The following is a 17,024-nucleotide window of genomic DNA, read 5'->3' as shown; positions in this document are numbered from 1 at the left end:
AAAGCCTGAGTGGCATGTTGACCTAGTCAGGCTAGTCAGCCACAACACTCAGAATGAGAGCCCGTAGCAGTTCAACACAGTCCAATCAAGCCTAGATAAACGGATAGTTGGATATCAGAACGCCACAGCCTGCAGAGCTAGTTAGGAAGGGCTGATAATCCTGCATGTGTTTCACTTCTTAGTTAGTTCAAAGGAAGGATTTCATCAGGCTTAGCCAGCTAGCTACAGTGTCAGCTGTTGGGCTTTTACAGAAAAGACCTTCAAATTGCTTCTAAATGCTCAGCTGATCCCGCTCGAAGTAATGCCGGTGTTGGGTTGCACATGTCACAGGGTGCCACAACTTATTTAACAGATTTTATTTTCAATGTATTTCCCTTGAGCTGTGGTGATTACAGGGGTTTACAGTCCGTCTACACAGACTGTATAGGGTTCTTCGGCTGTCACCATAGGAGAGCCCTTTGAAAAACCCTTTTTGGTTCCAGCTAGAACCCTTTTGGATTCCAAGTAGAACCCTTTCTACAGAGGATACTACATAGAACCCAAAATGATTCTACCTGGAACTCAAAAGGGTTCTACCTGGAATGGGAAAAGGTTATTCTATGGGGACAGCTGATAAATGAAAATGGCGCCGGAAGAAATGGCAGCAGTTCTACGGGCGCCCAACCAATTGTGCTGCTGCTGTTATTTTTCCCTGTCTTTTTACTGTTGTTTTTATTTATTTATTTAGTTACTTATTGTTCACCTAATACCTTTTTTGCACTATTGGTTCACCTAATACCTTTTTTGCACTATTGTATGTGTCTGCCTGTATGTAAGCATTTCACAGTAAGGTCTACACCTGTTGTATTCGGCGCACGTGACAAATAAACTTTGATTTGATTTGAAGAACCTTTTTGGAACCCTTTTTTCTAAGAGTGTATGTGTCTGCCTGGTGGTAGGGAGTTGTTATTTTTCATGTGATGGTACTAAGTGGCTCGTAGTAAAGGTGCGCTATCTCTGAACAATTTAGCTACAAAAGGGTATTGGTCGAGGTATTTAGGATAGCTTATTGCAGATCATGCATTTAGGCCAAGGCCTATGTATTGCTGTCTTGGTAAGGGACACCTAATTCAAAAGTATGATGGCAAGTTATTTTAAGGAGAGAGTAGTATTCTCTGGAACAGGAACCGAAATCAGCCTCCAGTGATGAGGGGTGTTTGGAAATGCATAGGGCGTAAGGGAAGTGTGTTTACTGTGTGTGAAACCTAGAGTCAAAGCTCACACACCCAACTGCTCTATATACACACACATATATATATACATATATACACACACACACACACCGCTCCTGTCCCAAGTCTTTTGAACATTTTAGAGTCTGTCTCTAACTTAGTGTTCTCTCTCTTTCTCTCTTTCTCTTTCTTTCAGTCTTTCTTTCTCTCCCTCGCTCCCTCTCTCTCTCTCTCTCTATTTCTCTCTCACATGTCTGAGTCAGACAGAGGAAGTAAAAATAGAGCCACATTGCATTGTGTATATATAGCAGAGCAGGGCCCGGGCTCCCAGGCTGAACTGTTGGTTTGGGGGAGCTTTATGCCCAGTGGAGCAGCACACTGACTTTATACTTCACTCTGGTCACGCTGGTCAGTGGATAGAGTTCTGTGTGTGTGTGTGTGTAGGGGAGTGTTAATGTGTGTGTGTCTCTGCGGCTGTGTGTGCGGTACAGGAGCTGCTGAGCCGGACCTCATTGGAGACCCAGAAACTGGATCTAATGGATGAGGTTTCCTACCTGAAACTGAAGCTGGTCGACATGGACGAGGAACAGAATCACAACGACAGCAGCGAGGACCAGCAGAACAAAGCTGAGGTACGGTACTGTAGTACAAGCTAGGAGGAGGCGAGAGGATGGGTGTGTAAGAATCTCAGACTCTGGGCTGGTTTACCAACTTGACTTCAACTCAGCCTGTTCTGAAAATGAATAGCACTGTTTTCTCCACTCAGGGCTTTGTATGGTGGCACCATTTACCCTCAGCTGTTAGTAAGATTCCCACAAAGCCCTATGAAGTAAGCCAACTTTGTTTATTTGCTAGTTAGAGCAGGATGGAATGCCAAGTGAAAAACATCATTCCATCACTAAGGAGTTTGGTCTCAGTGAGGTCTCGCTGTGCCTTTACCACTCTAGCCCCAAAGTATAGCAACAAACGGTAACACTTTACTTGACACCCAGCATCATAACAGCTGACATAACCTGTCATAATATGGTCATAACCCTGTCATGACCCTATACTTACACCTGTAGTGACATACACCACATGACCAAAAGTATGTGGAGACCTGCTCGTCGGACATCTCATTCCAAAATCATGGCCAATAATATGGAGTTGGTCCCCCCTTTGCTGCTATAACAGCCTCGACTCTTCTGGTAAGGCTTTCCACCTGATGTTGTAACATTGCTGCGAGCACTTGCTTCCATTCAGCCACAAGAGCATTAGTGAAGTCGGGCTCTGATGTTGGGCGATTAGGCCTGGCTCGCAGTCGGCGTTCCAATTCATCCCAAAGGTGTTCGATGGGGTTGAGGTCAGGGCTCTGTGCAGGCCTGTCAAGTTCTTCCATACCGATCTCGACAAACATTTCTGTATGTACGTCGCTTTGTGCACAGGGGCATTGTCATGCTGAAACAGAAAAGGGCCTTCCCCAAACTGTTGCCACAAAGTTGGAAGCACATAATTGTCTAGAATATCATTGTATGCTGTAGCGTTAAGATTTCCCTTCACTGGAACTAAGGGGCCTAGCCCAAACCATAAAAAACAGAACGTTATTCCTCCTCCACCAAACTTTACAGTTGGCACTATGCATTGGGGCAGGTAGTGTTCTCCTGGCATCCGCCAAAACCAGATTCGTCCATCGGATTGCCAGATGGTGAAGAGTGATTAAACACTCCAGAGAATGCGTTTCCACTGCTCTAGAGTCCAATAGTGGCGAGCTTTACACCACTCCAGCCGACGCTTGGCATTGCACATTGTGATCTTAGGCTTGTGTTAGGCTGCTCGGCCATGGAAACCCAATTCATAAAGCTCTCGACGAACAGTTCTTGTGCTGACGTTAATTCAAGAGGCAGTTGGGAACTTGGTAGCGAGTGTTGCAACCGAGGACAGACGATTTTTACGCGCTTCAGTACTCTGCGGTCACGTTCTGTGAGCTTGTGTGGCCTATCACTTCACAGCAGAGTCATTGTTGCTCCTAGATGTTTCCACTTCACAATAACAGCACTTACATTTGATCCGACGCAGCTCTAGCAGGGCAGAAATTTGACAAACTGACATGTTGGCTAGGTGGCATCCTAGCCAACATGATGCCACGTCGAAAGTCACTGAGCTCTTCAGTAAGGCCATTCTACTGCCAATGTTTGTCTATGGAGATTGCATGGCGGTGTGCTCGATTTTATACACACGTTTTAAGGGGTGTCCACATACTTTTGTATATATAGTGTATATTACATTATTTTATGGCTGGTTATGACACCTACATAAGAGTGTCAAAACCCACATTTAATTCAATGTATTTTTTCCCTGCCAAGAAGTTTCCTTTCGTTTGAAAGTTTGTTTCTTAGGTCCTTTGTTGTTGTAATGAATTCTTTGCAGTTATGTTTTTTTTCATAATATTTTCAACAACTTGCTAAAAATACACTTTATAACACTGTCATGAAGCATTATGACCATCCTGTGTCACTTTACTTGGACTAAGAAAATGCACTTTATGACACTGTCAAGAAGCATTATGACCATCAGGCTCATATAAGCCAGATAGGCCGTACATGCCCGTATGTCAGTCATCAGTCAAAAGGAGGGTGTCTTGTCCTGCTCCTGAAATCTGCTCCTGCCTTTGTCCCAGTCATCAGCAACAGAGCATTGGGGTAGTAGGTGCATGTCTGACATTAATTTGTGCGCAATTACAATGATAATTTAATATTATACATATCTATTTTTTTTTATATAACATACTGTTGACAAATAGGCTATGGTGTAATGAAATGTTTTGCCTTCTTTTTTTATTTAACCTTTATTTAACTATGCAAGTCATTTATTATTTAAAAAATTATTATTTACAATAACGGCCTACCGGGGAACAGTGGGTTCAGGGGTAGAACAACAGATTTCTACCTTGTCAGCTCGGGGATTTGATCCAGCAACCTTTCGGTTACTGGCCCAACGCTCTAACCACTAGGCTACCTGCGGCCCCTTGTGTGGTAGGTTTTGTGGGTTTTGACCCTCTTATGTAGGTGTCATAACCAGCCATAAAATAACTAGCGTGGTAGGTTAGGGTGTTTTGACACTCTTATGTAGGTGTCATAACCAGCCATAAAATAACTAACGTGGTAGGTTAGGGTGTTTTGACACTCTTATGTAAGTGTCATAACCAGCCATAAAATAATGCAAAATATGTCACAACAGGTCTAAATGTATGTGTCATGACAGTGGTATGACCATATTATGACAGGTTATGACAAGTTAGGTCAGCTGTTATGCCATATTATGACATGGTTATGACGGTGTCATAACGGTGTGGGTGTCAAGTAAAGTGTTACCCATCACACTATTTAGCTAGCCTAGTGTTTGATCTCCTCGTAATGAACAGTGTTGACTGTCCTGACGAGAAGGCAAACTTTTCTAGCMATACCAGGAAAAATGGGGCATCATCAGCTCATTGTTATGGATGTACCAAAATGAATGTCAATAGAAAACAGCTTAAACAAACGCAAATGCATCTACTTTGCTGTTATTCTGGCTGCAGAGGTCGTGAATGTGTAGCCGTAGCTAATTGGCTAGCTAGCAGCAAGGAAGGGGTAAGAACGTTGCCATTGAGCATGGCAACGGAACATATAGAACGAACAACTGAGTTGCGTCCATAAATATCAAACTAATCGAAACAAACGACTGGAACCAAAAGATGAGAAAGTATAAATTCTCTTATAAAAATGAAAATATTAAAAAATTATGTATTTCTACTGGTAAATGTATGCGTTGGGATTGTTTTCTTTGGCAACTATGGTATAAGTAAGAGATAAARMCTGACGTTCTGTACATTACCTTGGAAAAATGACCAGACCACCAGAGTCTCTTTTTGCTCCAGTGTAATGGGCTAAGTCTTCCAATTACTATGAACACAGTTACGATTGTCCTTCTAAGAGCTTATACAGCTGTTAGATTGCTGATATTAGTTCATATTAGTGCCTCCGACTGTATCCGGAGCTAAGTCAGACCCCGCCTGACTRGGTGGATTTCCCCTCCTTACGTATTTACCCTGTTGCATCCCTCTGGGGAAGAGAAAGACTCGACCACAGTCAGCTCAACACCAGCAGCCTAACAAACTAATCCAAAAATTCAATTTCTACAGCAACAGCACCTCCGCCCCACCTCTCCTTGATGAGCCATTAGTGCTGCTTTGTTCAATGTATCACAAATGCTCTCAAATGGCACTGCAGCATGTGAGTGTGAGACCTTGAAGAAGAGGGGATTTGAGGAGGAAAGAGGTAGACTTTTCATGTGGCGTTGGCTGTGTCTGTGTGGGAATCATCAGAGCCTCAGCCCTGTCACAACCCCAGTCTGTCTGTGTGGGAATCATCAGAGCCTCAGCCCTGTCACAACCCCCAGATCTTGTCTGTGTGGGAATCATCAGAGCCTCAGCCCTGTCACAACCCCAGTCTGTCTGTGTGGGAATCATCAGAGCCTCACCTGTCACAACCCCAGTCTGTCTGTGTGGGAATCATCAGAGCCTCAGCCCTGTCACAACCCCAGTCTGTCTGTGTGGAATCATCAGAGCCTCAGCCCTGTCACAACCCCAGTCTGTCTGTGTGGAACATCAGAGCCTCAGCCCTGTCACAACCCCAGTCTGTCTGGTGGGAATCATCAGAGCCTCAGCCCTGTCACAACCCCAGTCTGTCTGTGTGGGAATCATCAGAGCCTCAGCCCTGTCACAACCCCAGTCTGTCTGTGTGGGAATCATCAGAGCCTCATTCCTGTCACAACCCCAGTCTGTCTGTGGGAATCATCAAAGCCTCAGCCCTGTCACAACCCCCAGTCTGTCCGTGTGGAATCATCCAGAGCCTCAGCCCTGTCACACCCCCAGTCTGTCTGTGTGGAATCATCAGAGCCTCAGCCCTGTCACACCCCCAGTCTGTCTGTGTGGGAATCATCAGAGCTCATCCCTGTCACAACCCCCAGTCTGTCTGTGGGAATCATCAGAGCCTCAGCCCTGTCACAACCCCCAGTCTGTCTGTGTGGGAATCATCAGAGCCTCAGCCCTGTCACAACCCCAGTCTGTCTGTGGTGGAATCATCAGAGCCTCAGCCCTGTCACAACCCAGTCTGTCTGTGTGGAATCATCAGAGGCCTCAGCCCTGTCACAACCCCAGTCTGTCCTGTGAATCATCAGAGCCTCAGCCCTGTCACAACCCCAGTCTGTCTGTTGAATCATCAGAGCCTCAGCCCTGTCACAACCCCAGTCTGTCTGTGTGGGAATCATCAGAGCCTCAGCCCTGTCACAACCCCAGTCTGTCTGTGTGGGTATCACCAGAGCCTCAGCCCTGTCACAACCCACTGTCTGTCTGTGTCATAGAGGATCTGACCTTGTGTTAAATAAACATGATTTAGTGTTGTGGATGAACGCTGAGGTCCAGGGCACCCAAACGCCCTCGCTGCCCCAAAAGGCAATATAGAGACTGATAAACAGGGACGGAAATTGTCTGAGATGCGAAAACACGACGGGGCCTAAACGAGATCTTCTGACAGACAAGCGGGCAGATGAGAAATGGCGCGGAGCAGAAACGCCGGCRGTATTCAAGAAATTCTGATGAGCAATCATCAACTGAGCATAACGTTCAAGACATTTGCACAGCAGATRGAATACAATAGTGACATCTGTGGGAAGTCAAATCTCGGTTGTATTTCTAATGAAGTATTGCAATAACCGAGAGGAAACTGACTGTGACATTATGCAGAGATGTCTTGGGGACAGAGTAAGTTATACTGACTGAGGGGGAACATGTAATGTACACAGCCTGTCGGGTCACGCCTCTCTGCCCCCGTCCCATAAATCAATGATATCCGGGCAGAGCTGGACTCAACGCAGGTCGTGTTGCCGTGGTAACATGAAACCAGTCTGCATTTGTTTCGTCAACAAACACTTGTCCCTGGAAGTGACAGCTGCTGGGCCCCATGCACTAAGCGGGAATGGCAGAAATTKACTTGGAACATTCCACAAGTGCAAACACTTTCACCGCGGAGACCTCCCCTCGACCACCAAGCTCAGAGCGTACAGCTATATATAGAGCGGGAACGTGTGTCTTATCAGCCGTACTGTAAGTGTAACATCATCTGGCACTATCATATGAAACTTCCTCTGTCCACAGGCCTGGCATTTCTGTCAGTGTATCCAAGATTAGGACATTAAACACCGCCCCTCCCTACTATTCAGGATATGGAGTTGCGCACTACCACTCAGCGCGTTAGTGCAGTGGTATTTTAACTTTTTCAGCGGGGGCCCCATTTCTGGAAAAATTATTTTTACCGGTCTCCTCCCATTCATCTACACCAGGGGTGTCAAACTCAATCAGCGTACGGGCCACATTGAAAAAACACCGCGAATTCGCGGGCCAGACATAGCCTATTGTGGGTTTTCTTTGTTTGTTACATTTACAGATGGGCTATGTACAGGTGCAATGATCGGTAAGCTGCTCTAACAGCTGATGCTTAAAGTTAGTGAGGGAGATATAAGACCTGTCTCTTATACACATCTAGATGTGTATAAGAGACAGGTAAAACAGTGGTATTTTAACTTTTTCAGCGGGGGCCCCATTTCTGGAAAAATTATTTTTACCGGTCTCCTCCCATTCATCTACACCAGGGGTGTCAAACTCAATCAGCGTACGGGCTGTCTCTTATACACATCTAGATGTGTATAAGAGACAGCATCTACACCAGGGGTGTCAAACTCAATCAGCGTACGGGCCACATTGAAAAAACACAGCGAATTCGCGGGCCAGACATAGCCTATTGTGGGGTTTTTTGTTTGTTACGTGCAAACAACTGGCCCCAACTGGCCATTGTTTTATTTGAAAAAATATGGCCCTTTATAATGTCCACTTACTAGATGTGCAGAAGATGAATGTACAAGTAGAGATACTTGGGTGCAAAGGAGCAAAAAAATAAATAACAGTAAGGGGATGAGGCTGAGGTGCACCCATGACCAGCTTGGAAACCAGATTACGTAGCGGAGAAGGTACGGTGGGATTCGAAATGGTCTTGTTAACTTGGCTTTCGAAGACTTTAGAAAGGCAAGGTAGGATAGATATAGGTCTGTAACAGTTTGGGTCTAGAGTGTCTCCCCCTAAGAAGACGGGGATGACTGCGGCAGCTTTCCAATCTTTAGGGATCTCATACGATACGAAAGAGAGGTTGAAAAGGCTAGTAATATGGGTTGCAACAATTGCGGCGGATAATTTTAGAAAGAGAGGGTCCAGATTGTCTAGCCCAGCTGATTTGTAGGGTTCCAGATTTTGCAGCTCTTTCAGAACATCAGCTATCTGGTTTTGGCTGGAGGCGAAATGGGGGAGGCTTGGGCAAGTTGCTGTGGGGGGTGCAGAGCTGTTGACCGGGGTAGGGGTATCCCAGGTGGAAAGCATGGCCAGCCYTAGAAAAATGCTAATTGAAATTCTTGATTATCGTAGATTTATCGGTGGTGACAGTGGTTCCTAGCCTCAGTGCAGTGGGCAGCTGGGAGGAGGTGCTCTTATTCTCCATGGACTTTACAGTGTCCCAGAACTTTTTGAAGTTTGTGCTACAGGATGCACATTTCTGTTTGAAAAGCTAGCCTGTGCTTTCCTAACTGCCTGTGTATATTGGTTCCTAACTTCCCTGAAAAGTTGCATAAAACGGGGGCCATTCGATGTTAATGCAGTACGCCACAGGATGTTTTTGTGCTGGTCAAGGGCAGACAGGTCTGGAGTGAACCAAGGGCTATATCTGTTCTTAGTTCTACATTTTTTGAATGGCGCATGCTTATTTAAGATGGTGGGGAAAGCACTTTTAAAGAATAACCAGGCATCCTCTACTGACGGAAAGAGGTCACTGTCCTTCCAGGATACCCGGGCCAGGTCGATTAGAAAGGCCTGCTCTCATAAGTGTTTTAGGGAGTGTTTGACAGTGATGAGGGGTCATTGTTTGACCGCGGACCCATTACGGACGCAGGCAATGAGGCAGTGATCGCTGAGATCCTGGTTGAAAACAGCAGAGGTGTATTTAGAGGGCAGGTTGGTCAGGATGATATCTAAGAGGGTGCCCGTGTTTATGGATTTGGGGTTGTACCTGTTAGGTTCCATAATAATTTGTGTGAGATTGAGGGCATCTAGCTTAGATTATAGGACGGCCGGGGTGTTAAGCATATCCCAGTTTAGGTCACCTAACAGTACAAACTCTGAAGATAAATGGGGGGCAATTAATTCACATATGGTGTATATTTTTTCATACAACTCTAGAAATATACACTTGCGGTGATAACACTGTCACCTGCAAGATTCAATGACCATCTCGTGCTCACCCTTCTCCTTGCACCTCACACCGAACATCGCACTCTCTACTGATCGTAGCAGCATTAATAAGTACCGTTTCAGTGAAGACCAGATCTCAGAGACCGTACATCCCGTATGTCAGTCATCAGCAAAAGGAGGGTGTCTTGTCCTGCTCTGATGCTGCCGCTCTCGCCTTTGTCCCAGATCAAAACAGGCAACCAGAGCTATTGGTGGTAGTAGTGCATTGTCTGGAAGCATTAATTTGTGCGCAATTCCACAATGATAATTTATGATTATAAAGGTGACTATTTTTTTATATACATATGTGAGCATATTGTGAGGCTATGACTGGTGTAGCATGACGCTAATCTGCTTTTGCCTTCTTTTACTACTTTCCTTTATTTCTACACTATGCAAGTCATTTAGTATTTAAAAATTAATTATTTACAATAACGGCCTACGCGGGAGACAGTGGCTTTCAGGGTAGACAACAGATTTCTACCTTGTCAGCTCGGGGATTTGATCCAGCAACCTTTTCGGTTATGTCCCAACGCTCTAACCCACTAGTGCTCCTGCCTTCGGCCCCTTTGTGGTATGTTTTGGGGTTTTGACCCTCTTACCTGTCCTGTCTTCATAACCAGCCCTACCACAACTAACTAGCGTGGTAGGTTAGGTGTTTGACACTCGTAGTGGAGTGGTCATAACCAGCATGAAAAAACTAAGGTGTGAGTTAGGTGTTTTGACACCTCCTACTCCGTACCAGTGTCAAACCAGCCAAAAATAATGCAAATAGTCAAACAGGCTAAATGATATGTTCAATACAGTCGGTATGACCATATTCATGACAGTTATGACAAGTAGCGGTCCAGCTGTATATGCCATATTATTGACATGGTATGACCGTCTCTACGGGTGGGTGTAGTAAGTGTACCCTCACACTATTTTAGCTAGCCTAGTGTTTGATCTCCGTCGTATAGACAGGTGTACTTGTCCTGCGAAACAGAACTTTTCGTAGCTATACCCCAGGACAAAAATGGGGCATTCATCAGCTTCATTGTTATGGATGTACCCAAAGTAGAATGTCAGAGTAGAAAACCAGCGTTAAAGAGACGCAAAGCATTTCTTTGCGTTATTCTGCTCGCAGATTGGCGTGACTGTGTTAGCCGGTAGCTACGTTGGCCGAACTCCGCTAGCAAGCAAGGGACAAGACACATCTCCATGGCATGGCAAACGAAAGTGTGAATAGACGAACAATGAGTTGCGTCGCCGTAAATATCAACTAATCGACGAAACAACGGACGGAACCCAAAACAGAGAAAGTATAAACCTTATAATGAAAATATTATCCTTAATGGTATTCTATGTATGTTGCAGCTGCGCGATGTTTTCTTTGGCAACCTTATGGGTATAGTGCCTAGACGAAATTCTGACTTCTGGTGACATACCTTCGAAATGCCAGACACCCGAGAGTCTCTTTTTTGCTCCAGGTGTGAATGCCGCTAACGTCTTCCCAATTACGTGTAACCCAGTTACCGATTGTCCTTCTAAAGCTTTATTAGAGCTGTTAGCATGCTTGATATTAGGTTTCATGATTAGTGCCTCCCGACTAGTGATCCGGAAGCTAGAGTCGAGACCCCGCCTGACTTCGTGGATTTTCCCCTCCCTATCGTATTTACCTGTTGCATCCCTCTGGGGGAAGAGAAAGGACTCGACCCACAGGTCCAGCTCAACGACCAGCAGCTTAACAACTAATCCAAATAATCCATATTTCTATCAGCAACAGCACCATCCGCCCCACCTCTCCCTTGATGAGCCATTAGTCGCTCGTTTGTTCAATGCTATCACAAATGCTCTCAAATGGCGAGCTTGGCAGCATGTGAGTTGTGAGACCTTGAAGAAGAGGCGGATGAGGAGGGACACCCAGAGGTAGAACTAGTGGTTGCTTCTTGTGGATTCATCAGCCTTCACAACCCGTCTGTCTGGAATCTGAGCCCGCCCTTCAAGCGCTGTGTGTCATAGCCTCCAGCCCTGTACAACCCGCTGTCGGTGGAAAAACTGCTACCAGATTGTGAGGCAATCAGCCTAGGCCTCAACCAGCTGTCGTTGAACTCGGGTCAGCCCGCAAACCCCAGTCGTCTGTGTGGTCGACAGTCATCAGAGCCTCAGCCCTGTCACAAACCCCCAGTCGTCTGGTGTGCGGAATCATCAGAAGCCTCAGCCCTGTCACAACCCCCAGTCTGTCTGTGGGAATTCATCAGAGCCTCAGCCCTGTCACTAACCCCAGTCTGCTCTGTGTGGGATCTAACTCATTCTGCACCGTTGTTGGAACACAGCCTACCCGCACCAACCCCCAGGTCCGGTGGAATCATCAGCTCACCTCACACCCCCAGTCTGTCTGTGTGGAATCTATCAGAGCCTCAGCCGCGTGCACACCCCAGTCTGTCTGTGGACTTCAGAGCCTCATCCGCCTTGTCACAACCCCAGTCTGTCCTATTGGAATCATCTCAGAAGCCTCAGCCCTGTCACAACACCCCAGCTCGTCCTGTGTGGGAATCTCAGAGCCTCCAGCCCTGTCAACAACCCCAGTCTGTCTGTGGTGGAATGCATCAGAGCCTCAGCCCTGTCACAACCCACGTCTGTCTGTTGGGAATCATCAGCAGCCTCAGCCCTTTCGACAACCCCAGTCTGTCCCTTGGACATCATCATGGAGCCTCAGCCCTGTTCACAACCCCAGTCTGTCTGTTTGGAATTCATCAGAGCCTCAGCCCTGTTCACAACCCCAGTCTGTCTTGTGTGGATCATTCAGGCCAGCCCTTACACCAGCCCTTGGAATCACAGACCTCACTGGCCACCGTCTGTCTGTGTCATAGAGGATCTGACCTTGTGTTAAATAAGACAGATTTAGTTGTGCTATGAACGCTAGGTCCAGGGCAGCCAAACGCCCTCCTGCCCCAAAAAGGCATATAGAGATGATAAACAGGGACGAATTGTCTGAGATGCGAAAACACCGACCGGGGCTAAACGAGATCTTCTACAGACAAGCGGCGCAAGATGAAAATTGGCCGCGGAGCAGAAAACCCCGGCGCTTCAAGACAATTCTGATGAGCAATCATCAAATCTGAGCATAACGTTCAAGACATTTAGCACAGCGATGATACAATTAGTGACATTGTGGAAGTCAAATCTCGTTTTATTCTAATGAAGTATCTGCAATAACCGAGAGGAAACTACTGTGACATTATGCAAGATGTCTTGGGACAGAGTAAGTTTACTGACTGCAGGGGAACATGTAATGTACACACGCCTGCTCGGGTCACGCCTCTCTGCCCCCGTCCCATAAATCAATTGATATCCGGGCAGACTGGTACTCGAACGCAGGTTCCGTGTTGCCGGTAGTTAACATGAAACAACAGTGCATTTGTTCGTCAAACAAACACTTGTCCCTGGAAGTCGACACCCGCTGCCTGGGCCCCATGCACTAAGCGGGAATGCAGAAAGCCTTAACTTGGAACATTCCACAAGTGCAAACCACTTTTCACCGCCGGAGGACCTCCCCTCGAGCCACCAAGCTCAGAGCGTACAGCTATATAATAGAGCCCGGAAGTGTGTCCTGTATCATGCGCGTACTGTTAAGTGTAAATCATCTGGCACTAGATTATGAAACATTCATCTGTCCACCAGGCCTGGCATTTTCTTTCAGTGTATCCAAGATTAGACATTAAACATCGCCCCTCCCTACTATTCAGGAAATATGGAGTTGCGCGCAACTACCACTCAGCGCGTCTAGTGCAGTGGCGTATTTTGAACTTTGTCAGCGGGGCCCATTTCTGGAAAAATTTTTTACCGGTCTCCTCCGTTCATCTACACCAGGCGGTGTCAACTCAATTCAGCGTACGGGCCACATTGAAAAAAACATCCGCGATATTCGCGGGGCCAGACATAGCCTATTGTGGGTTTTCTTTTGGTTTGTTACCATTTACGAGATGGGCTTATGTACAGGCTGGAATGATCCGGTAAGCTGCTCTACAGCTTGATGCTACTTAAAGTTAGTGAGGGAGATATTAAGAACCTCCAGCTTCAGTGATTTTTGCACAATTGCGTTCCAGTATGTGCAGCAGAGAACTGGAAGGAAAGGTGGCCAAAGATGGAAATTGGCTTTGGTGGTGACCAGTGAAAAGTATACCTGCTGGAGCGGTGCTTACTGAGATGCATAGATCGACCTGGAGCACTTGCGGTTGACGTAAGGAATGGAAGCGAGGACCAGCCAACCGAGAGTATACACGGTTGTTGTGGTTGGTAGTAATGGGGCTTTGTGACAAAACGGATTGGCACTGTGATAAGACTATGATCCCAATGCTGAGTAAGTTGGTTTGGAGGCTTATTTTGAAATTGACATCACCGAAGTTTCAAGGATCGGGTAGGGATAGTCAGTTTTACAAGGGGTAGTTTGGCAGCATGTGTGAAGGATGCTTGTTCGCGATAATAGGATGCTGATTCTATTATTTAATTCTTCGTGATTGGAGGATGCCTAATTTGAGTCTGGAAGGAGAGTTTTACGAGTCTTAACCAGAAACCTAGGTATTGCTAGTTGTCCACACTATTCTAAGTCAGAACCGTCCCCAGGAGTAGTGATGCTGGAGGGTGCGGGTCGGGGGTCGGCAGCGATCGGTTGCAAGAGCATGCATTTAGTTTACTGCATTTAGAGCAGTTGGAGGCCACGAGAAGGAGAAGGTCTATGGCATTGAAGCTCATCTGGAGTCTAATTAACACAGTGTCCAATAGGAGGGCCTAGAAGTTATACAGAAATGTGTGTCGTCTGTCATAGAGGTGGATCAGAGAATCACCAGCAGCAAGAGCGACAGTCCATTGATGTATACAGAGAAAGAGTCCGGCCCGAGAATTGAACCCGTGTGGGCACCCCCATAGAGACTGTCAGAGGTACCGGACAACAGGCCCTTCCAAGTCTTGACACACTGAACTCTATCTGAGGAAGTAAGTTTGGTGAACCAGGAGAGTTCATTTGTAGAAACCAAGCTGTTGAGTCTTGCCGTTAAGCTTTACTTCTTACCATTCCCGGATCCGGGAGCATGCCCTCATCAAAAAAGCCTACTAGCATAGCCTTAGCCTAACGGTACAGGGATATCATATAATTATAATTTCATTGAAAAATCACAAGGTCCAATACAGCAAATGAAAGGATAAACACCTCTGTGAATCCAAGCCAGACTCCCGATTTTTAAAATGTTTTACAGCGAAAACACAATATGATTGTATCTATAGCTAACCACAATAGCCTAAATCACACACGCATATCGCTGTTCGTGGTTACGCTCTGTGAATTATGTAGACACCACAATTCAACCAAAATCTCCGGCAGATATTCGGAACAGTCATTCTAATTCATAAAGAACTCATCATAACTTTACAAAAAAAATCATGTTGTACATGCAAAGAAAGATACACTGGTTCTTAATGCAACCGCTTGTGTTAGATTTTTTTTAAAATAACTTATACCACAACATACAGATATCGTTATTGTGAGACAGCGCCTCACCAACCGATGGGCGTGATATTAGGAGTCAACATATTACCACCAGAAGATACGACCCATAATACACATCATAAATGTTGCTCTCTCCTACTTTTTGCTGAGCTTCCATCAGAATGTTGTGCAAGAATATGTTTCCTACTTTCCAAGAATAAATCGTTTGTGGTTTTAGAATGTCCATTTCTTTTCTCGTTGAATTAGCACCATTGGTTTTGCATGCGCGTGTGCGCGAACCATTCCCTCGTCTCTTGGGGCGCAACAGAACGGAAATGCCAAGGACAGTTCCCCATAATTTACGGTTGAATAACTGATCAAACGTCGTTGTTGAAAAATCCATTACCCCTTATATGATGTTTGGTTGCTCATATGTATCAAATAAAATCAGAAGCCGGAGATAGTCGCCTGTATGACCCGCGCTTTTCGAAGGACAGATGTGGAGCTCCTTTCGTGCGCCGTGGGGAAAACTTGACAAAATGGCTGACCTGTCACTCCAAAAGCTCTTTATTCGGCCTCAGATCAAGCTAGAACCCCCATTTCAACCTTTCCATGCCTTGTTGCATCTAGTGGAAGTGCGTATGAAGTGCATACACTATCCTAATATAAATAAAAGCCAGTTGAATAGGGCCAGGGCCCTGAAACACATGAGCCCGTTCGTTTTTTCAGATTTTTCACTTGGCCTGTATGGAAGTTTGTGCCCTGCCCAACATGAGTTGTTCCCTGTTATCACCCCATATATATAATTCAAACAGTTTTAGAACTTCAAGGAGTGTTCTTGCTATCCCAAGTTAGTAATAATACATATTGCATATTGTGATGGTCTAGAAACAGATACGAGGCGTTTTTAATCTTGTGCGGCCGATGTTTTGCCCAAAGTTGGGAAACAGCGCCCCCATATTGACAAGACAGTTAAGAAAAGCCTTGGCCAGGGTTGGTGAATACGGTCTGCATCAGTATTGTATCTTATTTGATGGGGGTTATGATATTGTTCGTCGAACCCTGAGCGTGGCTGAGGTGCACCATGACCAGCTTGGTAAACCAGAGTTGCGTAGCGGAAAGGACGGGTGGGATTGAACATGCGTCGTGATCTGCTTGTTAACTTGCGCTTTCGTAGGACTTTAGAAAGGCATCAGGTGGATGATATAGGGTCATGTAACAGTTTGGTACTAGAGTTGTCCTCCCCCTAAAAGAGGGGATGACGTGCGGCAGAGCTTTCACATCTTTAGGGATCTCATACGATACGCAAGGAGAGGTTGAACAGGCTAGTTATAGGGTTGCAACAATGTGCAGCGGATCATTTTTAGACAAGAGAGGGTCCAGATTTCTAGCCCATCTGATTTGGTAGGGTTCCAGATTTTGCAGCCTCTTTCCAGAACATCAGCTTATCGGATTTTGGTGGAGCGTAAATGGGGGGAGGCTTGGGCAAGTTGCTGTGCGGGGTGCAGAGCTGATTGACCGAGGTGCCCGCCAGGGTAGGGGTATCCCAGGTGGAAAGCCATTGGCCAGCTTAGAACAAATGCTAATTGAAATTCTTGATTGATCGTCCAGATTTTATCGGTGGTGACCGTGGTTTCCTAGCCTCAGTGAGTGGGCAGCTGGGAAGGAGGTGCTTTTATTCTCCATGGGACTTTACCAGTGTCCCAGAACTTTTTTGAAGTTTGTGCTACAGGGATGCACATTCTGTGTTTGAAAAGCAGCCGTTCCAGCTGTTTGCTTTCCTAACTTCCCCTGAAAAGTTGCATTAACCGGCGGCAATCTCCACGACTCGTTAATGCAGTACGCCAACAGGATGTTTTTGTGTGCTTGGTCAAGAGCAGTCAGGTCTGGGAGTAACCAGGGGCTATATCTGTTCTTAGCTTCTACATTTTTTGAATGGCGCATGCTTATATTAAGAATGGTTTGAGAAACGCACTTTTATCAAGATATAACCAGGCATCTT

General features: G+C 45.9%; 1 protein-coding gene across 5 annotated transcripts in view; it reads left to right on the top strand.

Annotated features, from left to right (window-relative positions):
• The window catches only part of LOC111952117 (liprin-beta-2), a 131,665-nt gene that overhangs the window by 72,884 nt on the left and 41,757 nt on the right, over window positions 1–17,024 (top strand). For all 5 annotated transcript variants that reach the window (XM_023970615.3, XM_070435289.1, XM_070435290.1 and 2 more), the window contains one exon: window positions 1,703–1,843. In XM_023970615.3, coding sequence (XP_023826383.1) covers window positions 1,703–1,843 — 141 coding nt within the window. The remainder of the gene's footprint in view (window positions 1–1,702; window positions 1,844–17,024) is intronic.

This window comes from Salvelinus sp. IW2-2015, linkage group LG26 (assembly GCF_002910315.2).
Source record: "Salvelinus sp. IW2-2015 linkage group LG26, ASM291031v2, whole genome shotgun sequence".
Lineage (NCBI taxonomy): Eukaryota > Metazoa > Chordata > Actinopteri > Salmoniformes > Salmonidae > Salvelinus > Salvelinus sp. IW2-2015.
Note: the sequence above shows the minus strand (reverse complement) of the source record. Positions and strands in the feature narration are given on the sequence as shown.